This window comes from Varanus komodoensis, unplaced genomic scaffold (genome assembly GCF_004798865.1).
Source record: "Varanus komodoensis strain SLA01 unplaced genomic scaffold, ASM479886v1 scaffold85, whole genome shotgun sequence".
Lineage (NCBI taxonomy): Eukaryota > Metazoa > Chordata > Lepidosauria > Squamata > Varanidae > Varanus > Varanus komodoensis.
Window position 1 is genome coordinate 2252077 of NW_025336543.1, and position 26590 is coordinate 2278666.

The 26590-nt window shown below is 44.5% G+C and overlaps 1 protein-coding gene across 1 annotated transcript in view; it reads right to left on the reverse strand.

The window, feature by feature from the left end:
• The window catches only part of IQSEC3 (IQ motif and Sec7 domain ArfGEF 3), a 31395-nt gene extending 17789 nt beyond the window's left edge, over positions 1-13606 (reverse strand). Inside the window, exons 1-2 of the mRNA XM_044416995.1 lie at positions 12528-13606; positions 7122-7283 (exon numbers count right to left, since the gene is read on the reverse strand). Of these exons, the coding sequence (XP_044272930.1) occupies positions 7122-7283; positions 12528-13606 (1241 nt within the window). The remainder of the gene's footprint in view (positions 1-7121; positions 7284-12527) is intronic.
• Between the last annotated feature and the right edge of the window lie 12984 nt (positions 13607-26590).

Sequence of the window (26590 nt, forward strand, 5' to 3'; positions counted from 1 at the left end):
AATATCTCCTCCACTTTCTCCACACCGTGCATAATTTTAAACAACTCTGTCATATCTCCCCTTACTTGCCCTTTTTCTATGCTAAACAGTTCTAACTCTTGTTGCCATTCCTCATAGGGGAGCTGCTCCATCCCCTTGATCATTTTAGTTGCCCCTCTTTGCACTTTTTTCCAACTCAATAATGTCCTTCTTCAGGTAAGGCAACCAAAACTGTGGCACACCAAGGATTTGTATACAGGGAGCATGATCTTAGTTCTATTTTCTGTTCCATTCCTAATTATGCCCAGCGTGGAGTCTGCCTTTTTCACAGCAGCTGCACACTGGACCGACATTTTCACTGAACTGTCCACCAGCACCTAAGATCCCTTTCCTGACCAGGCACTGCTCAGATCTCATCAGCATATGCTTGAAGTCAGGATTTTTTTTTTGTCCCTAAAGGCATTACCTTACACTTGCTTACACTGACCTGCATTTGCCATTGTGAGGCCCGTCCTCCCAGTTTGGAGAGACCCCTTTAAAGGTCCTTACAATCCCTCCATTGGTTTTAACCACCCTGAATAGCTTGGGGTCATTGTTAAATTAGCCTCTTTGCTACTTACTCCTAATTCTGGATCATTTATTAATAGCATGAAAATCTTTGATCCTAATATAGAAGGCTGTGGGACACCAACGGTTACATCCCTCCACTTGGAGAAATTACCATCTATTCCCATGCTCTATCTTCTGTTCTTTAACCCATTCCTGATCCATAAGAGCCCCTTCCCCTTTTATTTAATGACTGCTAAGTTTGCTCAGGAATGGGGTGAGGGAATTTGTCAAAAACCTTGTGGAAATCCAAGTAAACAATGTCTACTTATTGCCCCGGCCATGGGCTCACTGACCTTTTCAAAGAACTCTAATAGCTGAGTAAGATAGGATTTACCCTTGTAGAAGCCATGTGGAATTGTTCTCAGCATTTGCTTACTGATTCTATCTTTAATAATACTTTAAAGCAACTTATCCAAAACCCACATTAAGCAACTGCGCTGTAATTCCCTAGATCCCCTTTTAAAAATTGGTGTTACATTGGTCATTCTCCAGTTCTCTGGTACGAGACCTGATTTTAGGGACACATTAAATATTTTGGTAAGAAGGTCTGCATTTCCATATTTCGGTTCTTATAGAATTCTAGGATGGATAGCATCTGGGCCAGATGATTTACTGACTTTCAATTTGTCAATATTTCATCTTTGGTCACTGTGATCTGTCTTGATTCCTCAGACTCCTTTCTAGAATACAGATGTTCAGAAACAGGTATGTGTTCTGCATCCTCTACTGTGGGGACAAACCAAACCAAACCAGACCAGACCAAACCAGACCATCCAGCTTCTTTGCAATCTCCTATGGTGCTCCTTTAATTCCATTGACATTCAATGGTCCAGCTGCTTCTCTAGCTGGTTTCTTTCTTCTGATAAAGTTAAAACATTCTTTATTGTTAGCCTTGATGTTACCAATATGCTCCCCAAACTGTTTCTTTCCTTCTATTATTGTCTGCATCTCACCTGTGCAAGCTTGTGATGCCTTTTGTTTTTCTTACCTGGGCAAGCCTTCTATTTCTCGAGGGAAGCTTTCTTCTCTAATATCTTCCTTGACTCCATGCATTAATCACACCAGTTGCTCCTCTTATATGAACATCTATGCACAGTGTACAGGAGATGTGAGGCAAAGGAGACAACTGGGCATAATAGAGGGCCAGTGAGCCAAGGGAAAGACTCCCTCTTCAACACACACACACACACAGAGGAATCCCCTCTTTGGCATTACTTAAAAGCTGCAGGAGTTCTGCCCTCCTGAAAAGTCTGGTCACTTTGGCTGCTGCCTCATTTCCCATGTCAGTCTCTTCCAAGATGCAGAGACATCCAGGTCCTTCAATAAGGGCATATACAAACAACCACACCAGTTTTTAAATGAGCAGAAGCAGGAAGCCGGGGTGTTGAACCTCTCAGCCCAAGGGCCAAATTCCAATTTGGAGAACCCCTCAGCCTTCCAGGGGTGAATGGCGCCAAATACAAAAGAAGTCAGCATTTTTGCTAAAACTCTTCTGGTTACTAAATAACCAGTAGGAGAGGCATCTCAACCTTGTAAAATGGGCAAGGGGGGACTACATAAAAGACAGAAACATGGCAGTCATGTCACTGGAGCCTTGTGCATTGTTTAATTCTCCCACCCCTCTAGCCTTTGACTTCACCCATCACTGGAACACGCCTCCCTGAGATTGTCTCAAAAGCTGAATTTGCCCTCCAGCCGAAGCAGGTTGCCCTTTCCTGGTGTATACAGCATTGGGCCAGTGATCTGATTCCACATGAGATTGCAAGGGGAAGCCAAGCCATGTCCCGTCATTGTGCTCATGAGGCTTTGGGAACAGCACGGTCTGCTCCTGAACATGAACTTGACCCATGCCCATGCCCCTCCTTCATAAAAATCCTACACACTGCCCAGAAGAGGCAGCATCACATGCCTGCATTCTGGAATCTGCTTTCAACCATTTTCTCAGCAAAGCTCAAGGAGTTGCAAATGCTGGACAGCCAGGAGACCAGCTCACCCTGCAGGAAAATGCATAAGAAAATAGTGCCCCCAATCTAACAAGCAGCTTGCTCCCATTCACCAGAATGCCTCTTATGCTCAGAAAAATAACCTCTAGTTTGAAAAGCGATTGAAGAAGACAGTTTTGTCTGACCTTCCCAGAATCCTTCGACCTGCAGAACAAGCAGCCCACCCCTGGTGTTTGCTGCCAGCTCTCGGAGTAGCGCAAGCTACCCACTGCTGCTTACATAGCAGAGCTTATGAATAAACCAGGGGAGCAGGGCATTCTCGGGACGGAATGGAAGGAACAAAAGGTGAACCGAAACAGGGCAAAATAGATGGACGAGAGCAAAATAACGGCATGTAAGGACATCTGGGAGGCTGAAGGGAAGGGAAGTGAGCAAGAATGAGAGAGAGAAGCAGATAAAATGCTGCTGATCTCTTAATTGTGGTAAGAAGCGTGGCAGGAATGTCTCCTCCTCCTTCCTTCTCCAGTAGGTATTCCCCTGCCATTTTCTTGAGTTTTAGGATTACAACTAACTATTGTTCATAAGAACTAGGTCTCCCATTGCAACAAAAAGTTGGCAAAACCTGGCACTATTCACCAAGGCTTTCTCCACTGCAGAGGCAGCACTAAACCACAGAGAAGGTAAACCAGGCATTTCTGCCTGCAAGTTTTTTAAAAAATAAACTAAAAAGAAATGCAATCAGAATCAGGCAGAGCAGGGTGCCTGGTAGGTGCAAGGACAGTGAGTTACTGAGTCATGTCCAAAGCCAGTTGGGATGTGTTTGAGACATTACAACATCAGACCTAAACCATGACTTAGGGTGGCTGCAGCGCTCTCTTCCTATGGGACACAGGATGGAGAATTTCACTGTTTCTATAAAAAGTATTCTATTATTCATCGCTTGGGTTTGATTAATTTAACAAGGCAGTGCTAGGAACACGACTGCCAGTGTGCAGTTCTCACTCCCACGTAACGCTTTCAGGTGATGTTCAGGGGAGGCAAAACCTAGGCAGACACAGGAAGGACAATCTGTAATTACAGTGAATCACACAGTAAGTGTGCACATGTGTGTTTAAGTGGGCAAGAGAACCGGCCACCATGGTGTGCTTTATAGCTGTTCATCTGCAATTTGCACGTCTTGCTTCCAGCACAGGGAAACTGCCTGGCCAGACAAACAGCCAGTCCTTTGAAGGGGCTGGTCGCTGTAACAGAGAGAAAACCACGTGGCATGAGGATCATTCATCTACTGTAACCATCCCCACCCTAGTGCCCTCCAGATGTGTGGGAACGACAGCTCCCGGTTGTAGATCCAGGGAGTCATAGTCCAAAATATCTGGAGTGTGCCAGGTTGGGGAGGGTTGATCTGGATGTCCACAGCTCGGGACAGACACTCTTCTTTCCTTTTGTGAGATTTTGATCACAGCAGCAGTTTTGCTTGCAATCAGGCGCAGCCTGCACCTGAACCCCTGGGAACCCCTGGGATCTCTCTTGCAGTGGTCTTGGGCTGGGGAAGCCTTACTGGGAAGAGTGAATGCATCCTCAAAGGAGGGGGAGATGTTTCCACATGCAGGGTGGCTGGAGCTAGCGTGCCATGTCCTTCACTCCCTGGAGCTGTGATGGATTTGGCGCTCTCTGCTCACTCTCCTCACAAAGAAGAATGAGCTGTGTGTGTGTGTGTGTGTGTGTGTGTGTGTGTGTGTGAGAGAGAGAGAGAGAGAGAGAGAGAGAGAGAGAGAGAGAGAGAGGAAGGCAAGGGACAGTTGAATTCCCAAACTCAGGAAAGTCCTGGGTTCACAGTGAGCAAAATGAACTCAACTTCATATCAACTTGGTTATCTGAAACTCAGACTTTGCCCCCTCCCACAATCCCCAGGCAGGCCTGAGAAACTGAGCTGAGCCAAGTATTCTTGCATCATTGTTGTAGTTATAATTTGGGCCCGTCTTTGCATGGTTTGAAACAGCCCCTAGTTTAATCCAGCAAAGATGAGTTGGACACATTGGACTGACTCCGTGCAAGTGAAGCCATGTTGACTGGCACCCTTAGGCATGGCCCCTGCCATGGCGGAGCTTACAGAACCCTGAAGGAGAGGGTCCGTCCCTCAGTCTCTTAATCCCCACTGACTTCAAAATGAATTCGAAAGTTGTGTGGCCTAGGGAAGTCCTTCCCAATGGTTGCAGATGTTGCATCCTTCGACCACCAGAACACATTTGGATCAATTGCATTGAATATATCTGAAGTGCTTGTCCAAGAGTCCCCTCAGCATGCATGCCAAGTTTCGGGTGTCTAGATGTCATGGACTTGGAGCTATGGTGCTGACGGACAGTCAGCACAGTTCTTTTAGACACACTTCTTTTACTGTCTTCACCACCACCATACACAGGGCCCGCCCCTTGGACTTATAATAGACAGACAGAAGGGAAGGTGAGTGGAGGGAAAAAGCAGAGATCAGTTTGACAAAACAGCTTTAAACAGAAATTTACAGCCAACTGGAGTCCACCGGATTTTCTCCATGTTTATGGCACTGGCCCATGCTCCTCAGGACAGAGGATCCTTCTTCTTGGTTTAGCAGCCACAGAGCAACAAGACGTTCTTATTTTGAAGGGGGAGGAAAGGCAGATTAAGCTTTCCAGTTCCATCTACCAAAAGCTTCTTCTTGGCTGACAGCTGGAACCAGGCTGGGCTTTCCCTGCTGAAGGCTCATCTGGGGAAGCAAGGGGAGCAACCCCCAAGCAGCCCTTGCTCCCCTAGTTGGTTGGCAAGAGTTGTTTCTCCTTTGCTTCAGACATGGTTGCATGCATGCAGCCCTCCCTTTACCTCAGCAATCTTTATTGCTTCTGCCCTAGTTACTTGTAATTGTGGTGCTCGGCAGGAAAACATTGGAGGAAAGACATCCCTTTGCTTGATCCAGATCAATATGCATACAGTATATTAAACACACATGCACAAAAGGGAGGATCAATATTTAGTTCTCCAGTTGCAAGGAACTTAACCCAAACTTAAAATTAAGGCATCTATTTATTGGAACCTGCTGTGATAATCACATGAGAGTTCAGGAGTAATTTGGTTTGGGGTTCTCTAATTTGTAACAGTGCAAATCAAGGTCTGAGTCCAAGCTTCTCTATAAAAAGATGGAACATTTACTGTCTGCCAGATGCAGCAGAAAAATATACAAAGGGCAGTACAAATAAGCAATGCAATACTGGGTGGGGGAGCAGCAAAACCTATTTCAAGGGGGAGCTTCAGCCACAAGTGAAGCTGGTATGCCCAAGAATGGCAAACTGTTTAGCCATCCTCAAAACTGCAAAATCCACAATGGAAAACAGAATTCCTGGACTGAGATTTGCTAATTTCTCATTCCCTGTTGCCATTTATAAAAAATGCATTTAAAAGACAGAACCTGTTCAGAGCCACACGTTCCATGGCTCCCTGGCCAGTTGTTAAAGCTAAAATTCCCACAAGTAGTGCTCACTTACAGAGCGCTCCCCGCTGCAAGAATTTGTCACGTAGGAATGTGTTCTTGTTTATTTCTATTCCACTAGTTCTACTCCAGTCTATTTCTACTCTTATTTATTTCAATTACCAATAATCAAAAGTGCCTTTCCTTCATGGAACCACAAGAGCTGAGTAATAAAGCCCAGAAATAATGCATTTCCTCAGAAAGTAATGAGTTCAGCTGTGTAATTGCAAATGATGCTTCTTCTGTACTCTGAGATCTCATTCTCTGAATACGAGTTTTTGCACATGGACAATGCTAAACTGCATCTTGGGAGCTGTAATTTGAAATTGTATGTAGAGCATCATGTTCTCAGGCAAAACCTCTTCCTCATTGGTTGTTTTCATGTTGGTTCCTATGTAATCTTTACTTGCTTTTGGCAATGGGCATATGGAGAGAGATAGAAGTTGATATACAAAAGTGCTTGCAACCTATCTGGCTGTTTCTCTGAACATGGTTGGTTCGTGGAACATTTCAAATGTCAACCTTTCCATGAAGGGTTAAAGGAACATCGCTACATTTCCTCCTGAAAGCAAAGGGTTAAACCAAGCAACTCATACCCCAAAATATAATAGTTTAAATGCAAGCTGGATCTACTCCAAGGAATGCAATCTCTTCTCAAATTATTAATGAATTTGTAAGAGAGTGATCCAGAGCTGAGTTAGAAAGGGGACAGTTATGAATGCACACGTTTTGAGTAGCAATCTGACTAATTACAAAATATGGTGAAATCACTAGTCCTGATTGTGTCATTTATTAGTGTGGAGTCAAAGGGCAGAAAGGGAACAGTGGATACTTTCTCAATGGATTTGAGGGTACAAGTCTTGTCAGCTTTTACAAGAGGATAGTCCAGATCCCCTAATTTCTGGTCTGCCCACTTCCCCATGACAAGCCACAGCCCCTCTTTAATGCATTTATTCAAACAAGTTTTATGGATAGCTTTTCCCTCCTACAGAAAAGTGCAAGCACCTTAGTAATCATGCATGGTCAGTGTCAAAGGAGGATGTCAAGAATGCGCAGTGGGAAAAAGCACAGGGTGGAAAAAGGAGGCCACTTACTCTAGAACATCTCGATTGAACTGTTTCTTGCTGTTTCCCAGGAACTCCCCAATCATCTGCCGGCTGAGCCCCTTGCGCTGCAACAGGAAATGTGCCACTCCAATTGGGGTGTCTGGGATGAAGCCTCGAGAGATCAGGAACTGGATCCCCTTATCTGGATTTCTGGAAAAGGAAGGGAGGATTGGGTGAATGGCATACGTATTCCAGCACTTAAAAGAGTAGGGATGCGAAGCCTCAGGCTCTGGGACAAATCCAGTCATTGGGTTCTTCCAGATGCACATCTCCTTTCCCCTGACCACCAACTGTTTGGTGGTTTCCTGATTTCTGAAAGATGTTGCTTATTTTTGACTCTGCCACCTTTTGCCTTCTTCCCCGGCCACTGCTGGGACTCAGCCCCAAGACCTGCCTTGAAATGAAATGTAGTCTTGGGCTGAAAGAACGATGGCACTCCTGGCTTAGAGCAAACAGGCCTCTTGGATCACGGGGGCACCTGCTAGGCAAGACCTGTTGCCATTCTCCAGGAATGGAGAATGACAACAGGGAATTCCCTGGGAGAAAATGTTGCCTCATACCAAGTCTCAATTGAATTGTGGTTAACTGCCCAGGGAGCTTCACCTATTGGGTGGTATATAACTGGGAATAATAATAATAATAATAATAATAATAATAATAATAATAATAATAATAATTTCTTCTCAGAGTAAGGACTCAGCATGAGCATCTGGACTCCCCCATCTTAGTGTGCCTTCCACACTTCATTCCCTAGCCATGATGGTAGCATGGCCTGACACTGGAAGCAATTCAGGAAAGAGATGAAAGTGTTTCTTGCTCATAGCTTCCTCCCAAAGGAACTGAAGAGAGAGCAGTTGCTAGTCCTGCCAAAGACCACTTGCCTCCAGAGGTGTCTCCACCTGCAGTCATTTTACCTGCCTGCCTCAGCAGATGTGTGACAGCAAAAGCTCCCTTTATGAACCTGCTGTTTTGTCTCCTCCTCTCCCAAAACCTCAGTCCTCCAATGGTCATTCCAATCATTATGTAACTTCATGATGTGATGGTACAAGGACTCATGCATGACTGCTGCTTCTCTTCCTCCCTCCCTATCCTCCTCACTCCCTTCTTTATCTGCTAAGACACCTAGGGTGCACACTGATGAAAATTTAAGCAGGAAAAGGTCTCCACTCCCAGCATGCTCCATAGGATTGCACTTTAAGCTACTGTTTTCAACTGTAAACTGCCTTGAGTTACTGGATAGAAGCTGGAGTATCAAACAGTCTATCAATATGATGCAGGTTTTTGTTTGTGGTATCAAAATATCCACCTACAAAATGAAACCATGACAAGGTAAAACAGGGTCCTAATAGGTGGCCCGCCTGATTGTGTTTGAAGGTTTAGGGCAGAGATCTTTCTAATGTTTATTGTTATTTACGAATTCTTGGTTATAGGAATATTCCATCTTTCCCTCAAGGATACATCATCCTTCTCCTCTTTTTATCCTTTTCAGGTTAGGCTGTCAGTGAGCAGCCCAAAGTTAGCCTGTGAGCTTCATGGTGAGTGGAGACTAGCATCCGGGCCTCCCAAATCCCAATGCCACACTCTGACCCCCATCCCACACTGGCTTAGAAAGAGACCAACTCTTGCAATGGCTCATTTCAGATGAAGCAAAACATTTTTTAAAAAATCCAGAGCAATTCTGAGTAAGCCCATCTGCCAGTGCATGAAGCTGCATTGCTCCTTCTTGGCTCCTCCTGCCAGCAGGAGCAGTCACACCAGCCAGACCTTACCTTTCCAGGCTCGATTAGCATGACCTCTGCAGTGGGAACTCTGTCTTGTCTCTCCCCTGACAGGCTTGACTGTTCAGCCAAGGCTTCTTGTTTGCTTCTCAGAGGAGAGACAAATCAGAGTTCCCAGTTTGGCTATCATGATAACTCAGCCATGTCTGGAGAACCTCTGCCTTGTTTGGCAGAAGCTACAGGTTTCCATGTGAACCAGACCTGCAAAGCCACCGTGATCAGCCACCGTTTCTGCAGATGGTTATCTGAAGCTGGATTTCTTCATTATCCCGTTTACATGACTAGGCATTACACAGTAACTGCTGGTGACTGTCCGGTAACAGTTCCCTAATAACCCATAAGTGCGCCACACAGTATGATTTACACCACAAAGACTTTTGTTGTTCCGGGGTTTAGCTGGTGCTATTTCCTCTCATTTTCCTGAGGAGCTAAGCACATTTGGCTGGATGCTGTGGAATTCCTTCAGTTCTCCTGGCTTCCCCTCCGCCTACAGAGATGGCTGCCTACACAAACACAGCTATTAGAGCAACACTGCATAATGAGGCTTCCTCCATTCCAGGAATTCCACCCACTCGCCATGGAGTACGTTGCCGCTTGAAATGCTGAGTCACAAAAGCGTTCGATCCATTCGCAGGAGATGGTCACAATTCAGAATATTACTTAATAACTGCTCACTGGAGACTTACAGGAGTGACGTCATGGAGAATAATACCAGGCCAAAGACCAATTGGGCCACCCAGGCCCAATTTTGTATGGGGCAGCTCTTATAATAACTGTAGGTAAACCACTGGTATTATTAAATCCTGTCAGGAAGGTTTATATAACCAAGCAGCCTAGCACTTATTCGTGGTAGCAATAACAGTTGTTTTTCTGTAGGGAGCACTTTCTAGAACTGAAGGCTCACATACCCGGCCGTCTGGTGAAAAGGAATAACATTAAAGCTATTTGGCAACCTGAAGTCATTATTTTTTATTGTCACTGAGGGTATTGTAAAAGGGGTAATTAATTCCATTGGGGAAAGCAGAACAAAAAGGATCTTGCGATCCAAAATGAGAGGGGTGTGTGTGTGTGTGTGTGCACGCACGCACGCATGCACGCACACACACACACGTGAAGGAAAGGGGTAGCATATCCCCAGCTCTAGACATTTAGCACAAGTTTTTTTCCTGCTTGAATAAACCTTAGGCCATGTCAGTGGCGACTAATGTAATCTAAGGTTGCTACCTTTTGAATTTTAAAATTACCCCAGTTTTGCCTTTTGTCCATTCAGGGCTGCATGAATGGCTGTATCCTGGAAGGCTTAATCATTTTTAGATATTAGAGTAATTGTATTTACTTTTTCCAATTCCCCTAAGCAGCTCAAGGCAGCTTTGTGATCTGGGGCTGCCGATCTGCCATAGAGGACTCCAAACAATAGGCACAGACGTAGCCAGAATAAGAATAAAGAAGGTCCTACATCAGTGGTGGCAAACCCATGGCGCGGGTGCCACAGTGGGCACGCAGAGCCCTCTCTGTTGACATGTGAGCCAAGTCGCCCCAGCATCGCCCCAGCAGCTGAGCATCAGATAACAGCACACACAGGGGCCATGGGCATGCTCGGAAAGGAGAAGCGGTGTCAGGCGAAGACGTCACGAGCTGTGACTCATTAGCCGTGACTTGTCCGAGCTTTCATATGGCTGGTCAGTGTGCTGCCAAGGATATATGTATATTTGCTTGGACTGGCTGTGAGTTTCTTTTTCTAAACTAAAACCTCAGTTTTCAGGTTTTATTGCAGTGTTGGCACTTTGAGATAAATAAGTGGGTTTTGGATGCAGTTTGGTTACTCGGTCTCTAAAAGGTTCACCATCACTGCCCTATATTCTCTACAGGACAGTGATAAGCAGCCAGGAAAGTCACAGTGCAGGATGGGGAGCCTGCACCCTGTGGGCCTAGTCCAGCAATACAGGTCCCCGGATATTTCTTTGTGGAACAGCATTGGGTTAAATGTTTACCCCAAAATAAGTCTGTCTTCAAGGGAGCTTATGTCCAAGTATATATGGTAGGCATTTCATGAGTGGAGCTGGCTGAAGCCAGGGGTCAGACTAGATGGCCCGGGAGACCCCTTCTGACTCGGTCTATGTAGAGAACATATTTTTTTTCTATATTGCTGCACAGCTGAAGTGTACTCTCCCTCTCCAAAATGCAGCATAAAACAGCTTTCTCATGGTTTCATTAAGGTGGCAACAATTCAAATGCTCCCAATATAAAACTGTCCTTAATTCCATGGAGTTTGCTTGTCTGATTTTGGTATGAAAGACAGTGGGTAGGTTTGCACAACATGTTAACTCTGAATTTTCCACATGTACTGTATAACCCACCCCTCTGAAAGAGAGCTGGGTTCAGACAACTCACTAATACACCATGGTGTGTTATTGTGTCATGCAAATCAATCTGTGTAATTCTGGGTCCAAATCTCCACTCCAGAAGTTCAATAGATGCCTGAGAGTCAGTCACATCACCTCAGTCTGATCTACCTCTTCCTCATAGCATAAAATTCCCATATGCACTGCCCCGGGCTCCTTGGAGGAAGGGAGGGGGGTAGGAAAATGTGCTTCTAGTTCCATCTTGGTGTCGTCAATACAAGTAACCATCTTATCTGCTATGACCATAGAATGCATGCAGCAATAACAAAATACAGAAGGGCAAATTGCAGTATTCCCCTAAAGCAGAGGTAGGGAAGTTGTGATCCTCAGCCTAATTTTAAAAGCTCATCAGTTCAGAACTCTGGCAAGAGCTACTTGACAGCAGGTGGCAAAGAAGAAGAGAAGGAGACACGTAGGTGACCAAAAGGGAAAGGGACAGGGTGACCCTCTCTCGCCTGGCTCCAGTGCTCCTCCCAGCAAGGGCCTCACAGCCATGTTGACCCTTCTGTCGCCAGCCAGCAGTCCCCCGCTGCTCACTAAAGGCAGTCTCTGTCAGCAGGCACTTTCCCATGCCCCATCCTGAAGTTTACTGATGGCTGACGGAACAGAAGCGAAATGTTTTTGGGGGAACAAGGCCCTTCTCTACAAATCTAGAATGACTTTTTAGCTGCTCTGATTCAGCTTTTCGGGCTGCGGTGCCTCTGCTTTTTCCAGTACTAGAGTCATTCTTCACAGAATGCCGTCCTTAGGCTAGGACCGAGTTTTCCAAGCCCACCAGAAGAAAAATAGCAGACCGAATGCTGAGGCTAGGGGGGTGAGTTTCTATAAAGAATGCATGAAAACTTAGGCATTTCTTTCTTTCTTTTAAACAAACAAACAAACAAACATACAAACAAACCCGCAGATGCTAAATGGGATATTTATCCTTTATTCACACAGACGCATGCTTGGATGGCAGCCAAAGATCTGCCTATGGCGCTCAGGATGCTAGCCACAGAAACACAGATTCCTCCTTTCCCATTTCTGGCAAAGCTTCATTGCAGTAGTCTGACTAAAATATAATAGGGGTTTTGGTCCCTAGATGGCTGAACCCCTCAACCCAAAAGCAATATGTCTGGGATGAGTCTAACCTAATTGCTTGCAAGAGTCTATTGTTAGCATAGATTGAACAAAGCTGTGGAGGATTAAAAGATTTATGATTATTAACCACTTACATGTTAAAGAGGTTTAGCCCGATGCGATACAGACGCTTCCTCATGGTGTCTGTGGAAAGAGTAGGCGATTTGCAGCTGGCTGGATTCTCACAGTGGTATCGCGGAAGGCTCAGAATCATGGCCTGCAGGGCTTCCTTGGAAGATAACTCTGAGGCAGACTTGGCTGAGGTGGAGGTGCTGCTACTGCTCAGTTGCTCTGAATTGTCTACATTTTCCACCTCTGAGCCTTTATTTTGTCCAGCCTCGTTGTTTGAGCCAAATGCAAGCTTCATTTGCTCTTGCTCTGCCTCCCCTTCCCCCAAGCCATTGGTGTTGATGTTTTCCTCAGTTACTGGATGACTATTCTGGAGGATTCCAGAATCAAGCTGCCCTTCAGGGGCAGTTGGCAACTCTTGGCCCTCTTTCCCCACTTCCTCTGGGATTTCTTCTATTTTGGCAGTTTGAGAAATCCCAGCCTGGGTGTTGTTGGCAAGGCAGTTGGCCATTGACACCGAGGTAGATGAGGAGACGGAGATGTTCTTGTTATCAATCTGGACCGTGACGTCTCTGAAGGCCATCATGAGGGTGCTGCTGCTCTTTGGCAGTGTATCTGGCAGCAGTCCTTCCTCTTTCTGTTGGTCCTTCAATTCAGATTCTAAGTTTTGGTTTGGTTGCATTGAGCTGGTGCTGAATGTTTCTCTGATCTGATAGGAGCTGCCATCTTGAAGGGAACACATAGTCTTCAGGCTCCATGTGCTAAGAGCATCATCAATAGATTTGGCCAAAGACTGGACCTGTTCGGTGAAAGAGTCCTCCAGTTCAGTCAGTGCCCCACTGATCGTGGCTGGCAAAGATGGAGATCTCACCAAGGGGATGCCAACAAAGTTATATCCTTCCACAAGTGCTTTCTCAGCAGAGAAGCTTTCAGAGTTCTGGACTCGGACTTTTCTTAGGGAAATTCGCCGGGGCATGCGGCTCTCCAGGAGTGAGTTCCGTATCTTCTCAAAGTTTTTGCTGAGCTGGTACTGACGGAAGGCAGTCTGGATTGTGCAGGCTGCCCTCCGAGAGACCAGGTGGCCTCCATATTTGTGCTCTAGCATTTCGATCTGAAACACATACAGACAAGTTTTTAAAAATTGATTTCAGTAGTTTCCATGACCTCAATTTACAAGATGATAACTTTTAGTGGTATTTTCAGGGACTCAATATGGCATTGTGTTATTTTTGCTTATGTTGTGGTACTCTGAAAGCTATCTCCTTTGTTCACAATGGAATGATTTCCCTTCATTGCAGTGCCCACCTCTGATTATACTGAGGGGATAGATTAGACAACACTCTCTCCCCCGTCCCACTCAATCTAGGCCATCACAAGCACAGCAGTGAGCTTTCTAGCATGACTGAAAAGAAAAAAAGGACAGGCATCACTGTAAAAGAAAAGAGGACACCAATTTCCATACTTTGGGCATATGCAAACAGATGTACATAGATGTAAATTTAGAGATAATTATTATACTATTTTAATAAGAATGTAGTGCAACTCATTATAATGGGGAAGACTGGCCAAGTGACCTCCTGCGTGTGTATTCAAGTCTGTTGTCCAGGTGCGCACTGAATGGGCATATCAAGGCCCTGATTTCCCTACTTATAGTTCAGATTTGGACGGAACCTTTAAAATAGAGGCTTGTCTCTTCTGAAGGACACATGCCTATTCTAGAGTGTGTACACCCCTCGGCATTCCTCTTCTTCCCTGATGAAGTAAGTGGGGGGATTGTAAGGAAAAGTTCTTTTTCAAGCATACCAACCCAACTCAAGAATTCAGTTCGGCTGGAGGTCTGGTTGGCACTTACTCTTCTCGTTTTTGGGTGCCAACTTAAGACGTTTCTGTTCCATTGTTATTTTAGTAGGTGAATTGCTGATTTTAATGAAGTTTTAAAGATTTTATACTATTAAATGCTGCTGCCTTCATAATTTTATTATACATGCTAGATATTAATTAAATTTTAATTGGTTTATGTTTTATTTTTGGATCCCTTGTATAATACTCATTTTATTTATCTGTTTCATTATTCTTATTTTGTCTTATTTAATGTTGGTAGTTTATTTATGGATTTTTATTGTTATTGGCCTCATTGTAACTGTGGAGTTTATTGTGTTGTATATTGTATGCTTATTATGTTGTATATGTGGATTTTATCATGATGTAAGCTGCCCAGAGAGCCTATGGCTAGTGGGTCAGCACTGAAATCAAATAGATAGATAGTTAGATAGATAGATAGATAGATAGATAGATAGATAGATAGATAGCACTGGAAAAAGAAATCAGCTAGGGAAGAAAAGAAGTCTTGGAGTTTCTTTCCCCTTCCAAAAGTTCTCACAATGTGGTTTTAATAGGTGCAATAAGCCACCAGAGATAAATGTCAAGAGAAGTGTGATTATAAAAGAATCCCAGCTGGGCTGGTTAATGATACACGTACCATGAAAAACCATCAAATGGGCATCACACACTAGCAGTTTCTGTACCTGAATGTTCTGCCTGGTTTCTTAGAAAAGTCCTTGTAAAAATAGTTTTTTCATGTTACCTCACTGATAAAAGCTTAACAAGTAGATCACTGGAGGCTGCCTTCGCTCCACCCCGTATATCATCCTACCCTTGGTCTCAGAAAATGATCATTAGAAGACAATGGCATTGGTGGAGAAAGCTGATGGGATGAGTACTAATTATCTCCACAGAGATTTCCAGCTGAGGTAGGTTGCTTGATAAAGAACTTTCTTCTTCAAAGTTCCGGTGGAAACTAGTTTTTGTTAACATATGAGGACAAGCAAGAGGACTGGAGAAGGAGAACTGAGTGGTAGTCAGCTTTGGGTCAATGAGCAGATGGCCATGCGGAGATCAAACTAACCAGGCTGACAGAAAGCATCAGCTGCCCTCCACCTTTCCTAATGGTGCCATTATTAAAAATATCTGTATAAGGATAAGACTCTTACAGTATCATACTGAAGTTATGATATGGCTGTTTCTCAAGAGATGCTTCAGCAGATTCCCATCCTCTGTGTGCCTCACTTCTTGGTTCTAGCCATGTACAAGAATTTCATTTAAGTTTGCAAATCACTCTGATGTGCTTTGCTCACAACTCCAAAAGCAAGAGCATGGGATCTCTGAAAATGTTCACAAATTCCCAAACTTGCATTTGAATTCCAAAGAATGTGCACTTTTTTAAAAGGCACTGTTAAAAAATCACATTTTTATTATTTGATCAATTAAGAAAAAGGGCCTGCTTTTCCCTTTCGAACAAACAAATCATAAATGAGAATAGGAGTGAGTCACACTGAAGTGACGTCTGGAGAAGTGTGGCACACTCTGAGCTTCCCTGGCTCTCCCAACAATCTTTGGCTCCTGCCAATGCATGTACTTACATAATGCTAGAGCTTTAGAGAGCTGTTTGGAGATGGAGATAGAGATGGTTAGAAACAACCTGTGCATATTATGGGACAGCACCCAGGCTAATTATATGTATGCACAAAGAAAAGACTATGTATACCCAAAGCAAGGTAATTACTCCCCTGCTACTCCCGTACTGCAACACTGTCTTCGAATTCTTCCTCTCATCCATCAGCTGCTAGTAGAAAGACAGGCACTCCTATCCCACAGGGTTCAGGGAATGTCTGCCCCCCTACACAGGTGATGAACATGTAAATGTGGATATGCATGTCTGCACATCCTGCAGGCCCCACTGGGCTGGCCAGATGCATTTATTTATTTGGAATTTTTGTATGCTGTCCCATTTGCATGAGCCTCGGGATGGCTTCCAATAAGATGCATTCTGGGATATGCAGCTCCATCTGGGAGTAGTTGGTTGCAACAACTATTGCTCAACTGCAGTAATGGAGGATAATGTAGCTGTAATACTGAGAGCCCTAGAGGTCTGCTTCCCTCTCCCACCACACACGAAAAAGGGCAGAAGAATCCTATGGCTCTTAAACAGGGGCTACAGTGTTTTTTAGATTCCCAGATCCAAGGTTGGAAAAGGCCTCCAACCTTGGAGCTGATGATCCATTCTCAGATCCTCCCCTGCACTTGCAGCCAGTGTGGAAAGAACCATGCCAGCTGTTTCCTCGAGGTTGTAAGAGCAACCTGAGAGAGGGGTAAAGGGTGCTTTCCAGGGTATGAGCAGAGGAGAAGCCTGTGGCAGCCAGGATGTGACATCCCGATGGTGCTTGAGCCTCCTTCCTTCCCCATCTGAGGCGAGATGCTGCTAGGTGGCTGAAATCGGCCATCTGGTTGACTTGCAGGGGTAAGGAGTGTGGAGGCAGAGATTGCCTACCTAGGATGCCCTTAATCTCCTGAGTTTGGAGGACTGTGGGGCTCCCTTCAGTGAACAGGGTTTGCTTCTGCTTGGCCCTGGACTGCCCACCTATGCTGAATATCTTTCTTTGCCTCATTATGGAATCTCTCTAACATGTGGCCAAGAACAATGTGGAGTGACCTTCCTCTCTCTCTTTCTGCCGTGTAAATACAGGGCATTTACACTGATGAATAAGAGATGGCTGTAAACCCATTTTAGCCAGCATGTGAGTTAGATGGCAGAAGCACATGATTCAGAAAATAAATTTTTAAAAGACATATGCTGAGGCTGATGTGTTGCAATGGTCACTGATGTTAAGTTGCTGAAACGGTCTTATAAACCCTCCAACACATGTCAAGATGGCAGCTTCTGATGTCCTAAAATGCAGTGAACTTCAAAATAGATGGAAGGTCATCAAGTTGAGCCACAGTCCAGTCCTATGTGTGGAGGCCTTTGCATGGCCAATTCAGGATGACCAAATTCACTAGAAGGGCCAAGTCCCACAGTGGCCACCAACATTTTATGAAATGAAAGTGGTTATGTGCACTGGACTCCCAGGATCAAAGCTGCAGGGCAAAATTACAAACTATCCTTGTCCCACGTAATTCACTCATTGCATCAGAGGGGCAGACCAAATCTGTCCCATAAACCTGAACCTCTGGACTTTCATGCAGGCATCCAGAGAATCAGAGCCACAAAATGATGTAGGTGTAGCAAAATGCCACTCCTACACTTTCCAGGATAAATAATTTTAGGTTTTCATTCTGGATGGGAAAATGAAATGGGTGTATGAGTTCCCTCCCTCACTCATGCCATAGACCAAAGACAGGGAAATTTGCTCAGTCTGGGGTTCAAATATGATTTGGGACAAGCTCTTGAGGGATACATTTTAGTGGTGGGAGGAGCTAACACCAAAGGGCAGGGATAACTACAAAATATACATATTTATTGTAGTTCATACTGTTAGCAACTAAGCCTTGGGGAAGGCATCACAAACTTTTCAAATGGTGGTGGTGGGGTGCTGTACAAAAGGAAATGAGTCATTGAAGACTGGTGACCCCAATGTCAGTGGAGCAGTGTATCCACTCTAGGCTTTGGTCTGAACTTTTAAGGAGCTAGCTGTAGTGCTAAAACCTATTTCCAAAATAGGTTCAACATTATCGACTACTTCTTTAAAGTTCAGTGTGAAACCCAGAGTGGATACACTGCTCCACTAACACTGGGGCCACCAGCCACTACAGGGAAGGAGGGTGACATCTGGAAACTACAGAGGGTGAGTCAAAAGGACAGATTTGGTTCCCCACCCTGGCCAGAATCCCAGGGCCTCCACAGCTGCTTTTGCTAAAGAAAGAGAAGCTCATTCTATATACCCTTTTAAGTTTGACAAACAGCTCAGAACACAATACCTATAGCCTTGTTGTTTTGAAGCAGACTTCAGAGTACACAGCTCTTAATCAAGATCAAAATTGTGTCCACAATATGGCCTGGAGCCTTCAGTCATGTAATTACCAGAGGCTTCTGACAAAGCAACAGCTTTTCCAGGGGGTGGGCAGTGTAATCTTTCAAACTCGCACATTAGACATTGTGAAATAGAATGATTCGCTTGAAATAAAAGGGGAAATTGTTTTTCATTATACTGCAGTGCACAAATCCGCAAACTTAGTATGAGAGAGTGACAGCAAGACAAGATTAAACAGGGTGAGTGACCCGCTTACATCATGCAGTTTTCCAATATCGTTTCCTATCACAACGGGCAGAATTTCTGCAGCAAGATGAACCTCGTCGACTCTCTTTGCCAATTGGGCCAGCAAACAACACTCAACATGTGCTGTGAGTTGGCTCCATCCGGATGAGAAACTTCCCACAGCAATCCCAATGTCTGTGGCGAACGTCATATATGGAACAGCTACCAGAAGGGCCTGTGTGGAGTATTGCTTGCTGAACTGAAATACTTTGGATGGAAGGGTGTGCATGATCCATGTAGCCAAATGTTCTTGCATGGATTGAAAGCTTCATGCACTTTAAAATCCATTTGTACAGCTAGGTCAGAATTGTCTATTCTGACAGTGGCTCTCCAGGGAGAAGTCTTTGAGATAGTTGCTACCTGGTTCCTTCTACCTGGAGAGGCTGGGGAGTGACCATCTGCATGAAGGGAGCCTGCACGCTCCCATGGCTCTATGGCCCCTCCCCACAGACCCTCTCTTTAGTTGCTGCTTGGGGTAGAATCAGCCGTGCAGACAAACCCTTGTGATTTGGTTAATTTCCAATCTTCCAAACACATTGACGTCACCTGGGACAAGCATTCTTTCTTCACACTTCCAATGTGGGAAAACATTCCTGCTGCATACTCCACACTGCAAGGGGCTGGAGCTAGAAATGTCAGAGAAATCCTCAATGGACTAGAATGAAAAGAATCCAACCATGGATTCTACAACAGACCAGCTTTTCACAAGTTGCGCAGAACCCATGGACATGCAGACCTTTCTATTTAAAAAGATATTACATTATTTATACAAAATTGTTGTTGTTTGGCACCCAGACAGCTTCAGCTGTTGGGCAGCAGAGAGAGAGAGAGAGAGAGAGAGAGAGAGAGAGAGAGAGAGAGAGAGAGAGAGAGAGAGAGAGAGAGAGAGAGAGAAATAAAAAAAATACTATGTAAAATTTAAAAGATATTGACCAAAAATGTGTGGTGGCTAGAGTGCTTGACTTGTAAGGAAAGGAAAAACATGGATGCTGCCTTATTGAATTGGAGCAAGACACACCTGGACAAGCTAAGTGACTTGCTTTGTGACCACTGGGGGCCAGGACATTGTAGAAGATGCCTGGAACATCACAAGAAGCTTCACCTCCATCTGTTGATCTAAGCCTTTTTATACGGCATTGCTATGGTGGTTTCCACGCATTCTCTTTTAAAGGCTGCTATCATCTCTTTGAAGGCTACCAGAGGACCATCCACTATTTTGAAGGAATGGGCAGAACTCCAGATGCTTTGGACTTCAACTCACAAATATCTCTGTGAGCATGGCCAGTGGTCTCAAACAACTGCAAATCTACTTGCTGCCTAACCCTGCTGCATTTGAAGGACTGCCTCCTATTCTTAAGGCATTCTCTGTGGCAAAGCCCATCCAGTCCAAGTCCAGTTTAACGATAAAGGCCAATAAGAAGGAAGAGCCAGGCCTTTAAGTTGCCCATTGTCAGCCAGAAGACAGCAGACTGAATAGGTAATGGTCACCTGATTACAGTCTTTCATGCAATGGTGAGATATGATGTATTTATATTTAAGGTAAAAACATTATTTCTCAATTGGCACCTCTGCAAATCTGTATCCTCCATTGTCTTATTTTCCAGTGATATATTTCCTCTATTTGCTGGGTGGGGTGGGCAACAGTCCCCACCATTATTCCTGGATCCCCTAAGATAATCTGGCATGTACTTCGTCATCTGGTTTGCTGCTGCCAGATGTAGTAAAGGATGCTGTCTCATCCGTGCTGAAGTAAGATTAAACTGCTGGTCCAGCTGGATTCTATAGAAGGAATGGATGGGCGCCATCTTGGGAGATCAGGAAGAAAAACACCCTGATCTGGCCTTGCTCCAGTTACAGTCTGGCAACCATCTCCCTCTTGCTTTGGGAGGGCAAAGACCTCCATCTGCACTCTTCCTGAGCACTTATATTGCCTGCTCTGATTTGGAGGAGCTCTCCATTTGTGAAGAAAGTAAGAAATTGGACTTCCAGTGTGTCATTTTAATAAAGTGAAGCACTGATGAAAGAAAGTGCCTGCTACTTAAAACTCTTCTCCTTGGAGTTTTACTCTGAAAATAATGGTTAACTCAGTCCATTTCTGGATCCAGAAATGTGGCAATTTGAGACTTCCTAGGCAACTGGAAACTACTGAAAAATTGCTCTAGTTAGGATGAAAGACTTTGTCAAAAGACTTTAAAAAAAAAGCTACAAGCTAGTGGAATAATAAAAAAAGAAAACTTGCATCAGACCTGGATCACTCAAGATGGCAGCTACACAACAATCTTACCATCCAAAGATCTTCAGGTTACAAATATCCCTATATTTTTGGAGTTAAGAGAAAGAATGCTGAGATGCCAGATGGTAGGTTATACCCAATGTCAGTCTAACTTGTGTTCTGTTCATTTCAATGGGTTAATTTTAAGTCGGACTAAAATTGGATATCAGCAGAATTTATTCCAGGTTGTCATAAGACTGGTACAACCTAACTGCCTTGGGATAAGGAAACACCTTCCCCTCACACAAATTGACCTGCCCAGTAATTTCTCACCCTGTTTCATGCTACAAATTGCCTCCAGGAACCTAAATGGCTAGGTTGGAGCCTTCCTTGGTAGCAGTCAACCTATGGAGTTCTCTCAGGGGGTGGGGCAGGGAACACAGCTGGCCCTCGATTTATCCATTTCTAAGCTACTTTTCTGAGCCTTCAGTTAAAGAGCTCACCCCATTTGGTTTTATTCCTCTACTCACTATCCTGTGAAGTTGTGCCTCTGCTCTTATTTTATCTACTCTCATATTTTATTCCATGACATTGCCAGAATTTGGGACAGTCTTGGGCATGAAGTAGTCAGTAGCCCCCCTCCCTGGGCTGCCACTCCTCTGCCTCCTTGCTGCGGCTGGTGCCCATGTACTCGCTTTCTCCCTTTGGGCCAAACCTATATCACCACCCAGAGAAGATCAAAGTGAGTGAAGGCCATCCTCACCCCTCCTCCTCATCCTCAGTCCTGTCACTGGTCCCAAGGAGAGGAGGAGATGCACAAGAGTTGACAAAGCAGTGCCTGCAGAGGTCTGGGCCTTGGTAGGAAGCAGTGAAGCCAAGTTTGGAAGCACATGTTCACAATGAAGCATGAATAGGACATGGCACATGAGAACGCCATCCAGGTTTCAGCAGGCATTCGATCTTAACTGAGGGTTAGAACCAGCATTGCTACAGGACAGCATGTCAGCAGAACCATCTTCAAACATAGATGTTTGAGTTACGCTGCAAACCGATGTACATATTCCTGGGAGTAATCCTCAGCCTCCAAGCTGATTTTGTTCTCATCTCTGAGCAGTGGCTGGAGATAAGAGGGCATTGAAAGGCAATTAAAGTTGCATACCTTACATAGGCTGGAACTTTTGCTCTGGGCCTTACTCCTGAATAGACTGGCTTATAAATGAGCTGTGTTTTGTATGTTTGGCAGGAAAACATCTAAACCAGTCTTGCCCACTTGGTTTGTTCTGTTCTTCACTCTGCCCTGTGACTTTAGACCCAGCTCTTCAAGATGGCCTTTGAAACCCTTCCCAAATTATAAGCCAGTTCCAGGCCAAAGGGGTTCAACTTTCCTGCCATAGAAGAGAGGAACTTCCTTCCAAGTAGGCATGCATGGGATAGTGCTGCTAATCTTCATTTTTCAGGATCAGCTGCCCACTTGAACAGAGTTATGTTATTGCTGTAGCTTTCATTCCCTGTTGTTTACTGTAGATTTAATGTGTTCATCCAGATTCATTCTATGCCAACAGGATTTTATTCACTAGGATTTATTGCAGGCTGTGTAATATATTTCCAATTATACTTTTCATTTTTTCAAAACCAATCTCATGAGTTGAAGAGAATAATTTGAACTTTTCGAAATACTTAATACTTCAACTGTTTAGGTGAAATTAATAAAAACAAAATGAATGAGAAAATCACAGGGGTATTCTTTGTTTCTTTTGATGGAAAATTCTCTCAAGCATATCAAAAAATCACAGGTCTCTTTCACTCTTCTCCAAGAATACAGTCCATGGCCACTTTCTGACATTCAAGTTGCACCTTGACACTAAAAACACTAGGAGCAGTTTACACAGGTGGCATTCTAATGTAATACTAAACCCTGGTTTAATGTTATGAGAATGCATCTTGCTTCCCCAGGGGCCCATGTGATCCCTCTCCCTGCTTTCCTGGAGTCGCTGTGAGCAATGGATCTGCTTTAGTTTTAGTCCAACCTCAGTTTAATTAAGAGAATTTAAACCAAGGTAAGTGAAACCAAGCCAAGGTCATGCCTTAGTTTGTAGAGTCCACATCTGATATTTTCAAATAGGCAAAAAATCAGATGTGGACTCTGCAAAGTAAGATTGCAGGAATTTCTGTTTTATATAAATTACCATTTGTGCTAATTAGCCAGTTCTATGCATATCACATTAGAGGCACAGGGTTTTGGGGTATGTATTTGTGCAAATTTCATTAGCAGCTAAACAGTTATGCACAAATTTTCCATCTTATAAACAGACATCTATAGAAAAAGCTCAACTATGTCCACTTCCAATCACCAGAGCAGAAGTGGGCGGAAAATCTGTTGAGCTAAATCAAGCCATGTTTCCCTGTTCCAGCACAGGGCTTTTGTACCCTTAGAATTCTGGCATGTGCAGCTTTTACACCTAGGATGGCAGGGGCGAGGCATCCCTGGCAACAGGTATTGCACCACCTCTGTCAAAGGGATGGAAGCCCTGTCCTTTGCTGCAGTTGGCCAAACTTCATTGGGAACCTTCCCTGTATCCTACCCAGATGTACCTTGGTGAGCTGAAGCACAAACATCTCAGTGTATCTAGATTTCCCTACAACGATGAATTGGCAGTTAAAAGGTGGTGGCAACAAAGCGAAAGGTCAGGATTCAGAACATATTCATAGGCATAAAACCCTGGAGCAGGGAAGGCAACCTCCAGGAGTCAAGGGACTGCACTGCTCTCTCACTTGACTCCTCCGCATCCTTGCTTTTGCAGCCCAGAGTAATTTACCTTCAGCTGGCACCACATCAACTTTCAACAAGAATCCATCGTTTTTTTTACTTGCTCCTCCACAGCAAAGTCAGCTGTGTGTGGAACTGTGGAGAGAGGCAGCAGAGACATAAGAAAAGGTTGTGCAACATACTGGCTGCATGTTGCCCACACACGCCCTGCAGGAATTTATATCCGGTGTATGTATGGGAGAGCACTGCTTACACTGAGCAGCCCTCTGCCCTGTGTTGCTCCGGTCAACTGTGTTCTGTACGAAGAGCACCATGTGCCCAAGACACGGCTGCCAAATGGCTCCACTGCCTGGAGTCCACTTGCAAAGCATGCAAGTGGGAGCTTTTGTGTATACGTGGATGGCAGAGAGTGGGGTTGTTCAGCATCCATGGTGTGGGGAATGTGGTTCCTCAATATGACCCCATTTCACAAGGAGACTGCATGAATAAAATGCCTGAATAGAGTTGTAGTGTTCAGGCATTTAGACAGGAATGGAATTGCTTAGAAAAGATGAAGCCTGGAGAGGATGGTGATTCTGCATGTCCTCCTCATCTAAAATGGGAATTGACCCACCTATGATATAACCAAGCACTGTACAGATTGCTGTGGAAAAGAAGCCAGGACCCACTCCATATCAAAAATATCATTTTCTATGGCATCACATCCTCCTAGGGTGAATTTCCAATGCAGCAGATGACAAATGTTTAGAGGTTTGGGGGGGGGATTAAGATATTCAAGACATGCCCATCAATACAAAATAGCTCTGTTGGCTTTTAGTGGGCTCTGTTGATATATACCTGTTTCTGGAACTACACCGCATAAGTACGTTCTGCATTCAATTTATCGCACACACATTTCTTAATCATTCCCTTTCGTTCTGCTTTGGCATGCCTAGCCAGTTAGTATTTCATGCCTATGCATATCTATTTACATTTCAGTCATCCAAGGAGGGCCCTCTAAATTTCTGCCGCTTGAGGTTATTGTGTGTTATTTGTTTGATTTGCAGAAGCAGGACCTGTACCAAAATATTGCGCAGGATCCCAAAGACAGGAACTCCAAGTGACTTTCTCATGCAGGGCTGCCACAGAGTTCGGGGTGCAAGGCAGCCCCTGAGGGCCTTTCCGAAGTGAAACTCATCCCTGGGGTGAAAAAAAATCAGCAGATCTGCCACAGAACATTATGAGACTTAGTTCCACTTAAAGATGCATCTGTTTGTGCTATTAATCCGGATTATCTGATGGCAGCCACATGTGCAAACCTCTTCTATGTACATTGTTATGAAGTGCAAAATCTTTCAGGAGGCCTATTTTCAAAAGAAATATACTGCTACATACCAAAAGATTCCTCCAGATGCACAGAAACCTCCCTCATGTTTGTCAGTGGCCCTGTTTTGCTTTGAAAATGACTGGCACTGGACTACAAATTTTGCCATTCGAAGAAATGATTTGTTGGCCATCCAGTTTCATTGGCACAACCAATAAAATTGTGTCTGTCAGGTAACTAATACCAAGATACAAAAAGCCAATAAAGTGAGGATTTATCTGCTAGTCCTGATCTGCCTAGCCTGACCAACCCAATTCCTGAAGGCTCATTCCCAACCCACCAGTTCAGCTCAGCATCCACCACAACTGTCATTACCTCCTGACCAGGAGTTTTTGCCACTAAAGTTGGAAATCCTAATTCTATCTTGCATCTTGAATCCAGAATCCCATCTGGCAAAAGGCCTGAACACCATCAAACATATTCATGAAAATGCAATTATTAAGAAAGCAGCCAGAAAAACAGCAAAGTAGCTTATTTTTAAAACGTGTAGTTAGGTGTACATCTTTGATTCATCTGTGGACATGAGCCCATCGCAAAGACCTTGGTCTGCACCGCAACGCTTCTATGGCTCCTTCCCGAAATGGCCTTTTCGTATGCAAATTAGGTGGCAAAGCAACTTAGGCTGCTTGCCTCACAGGGAGGCAAAACCACAGACCTGGGTGCACAAGATATAAAAAGACACGTTCTGCTGGTAGGAAGAAACTGCTGATGGAGCAGTTTTTCTTCCACCTGCAGGCTCCTGAGTGGCCTTCAGATTTGCTCCAGAGCACTGGGGGACCCTGAGGAGCAGATCCTGGGCTGTGATGAGGTTATGATGGAGGGGAATGAGAAGACAGAGAAATCCTCCTGCAAGACCTCTGCTTGCCCGTGGGTTGGATCCAAGCCAGCATGAGATTTGGCACTAGACCTGGCTAGACAAGAGGACATACTGTCCATGAGAAACTGCAGCACCCAAAGGCATCTTTATATGTTCAAAGTCATTTGTTCTTGCGTATGATTTTAATAAAATGCTGCTTAACATTCATTATGGCATTACAGCAATGAATGTTAGGGCTGTTTGCAGTGAGAGTTCTCCTGTACATTCAAGAGTTGCCTAGAAAAGGGATTTTTACCAACAGATTTGGTGATATTCTTGCCTTGCAAACTGCCTGTGCTTAAGGAAGCCGTGTTGATTTGCTCTGAAGGAACAGGCTCTTGTTCCAAGAGCTGCAGGAACGCAACAGCTGAACTCTTTTCCCTTGACAGAGATACAACTGCAGGAAACATTTCAGCTATTATATTTTCAACCTGTCAAAGGCAGCCATTAAAAGCACAGGAAGGAGCCTTTCCCAGAAAGACTTGCATGCAAATATCCATGTATCCTTCTTCCTTGTCACTTGCCTAGTGCTCTGATAATCTGTTGAGGGGGTGCAGAGAACTGCTGACATGAAAAAGGTGGAGAAGGAGGTGAAAGGTTGAATATCCACCATTACTCCACATGCTGTGCACCATGGGAGGCAGATTAGATAAAGCCCTAGAGATGTGAATGCCTGGGGGGAATTGTGGGAGAGGCAGAACAACCAGGGAAAAAATAGAGGAAAATTCTCCTAATTTTGTAAACAAACCTCGACTCTCCCCATGCTCTGAAAAAAACATTCTCCTCCCACTACCACCTG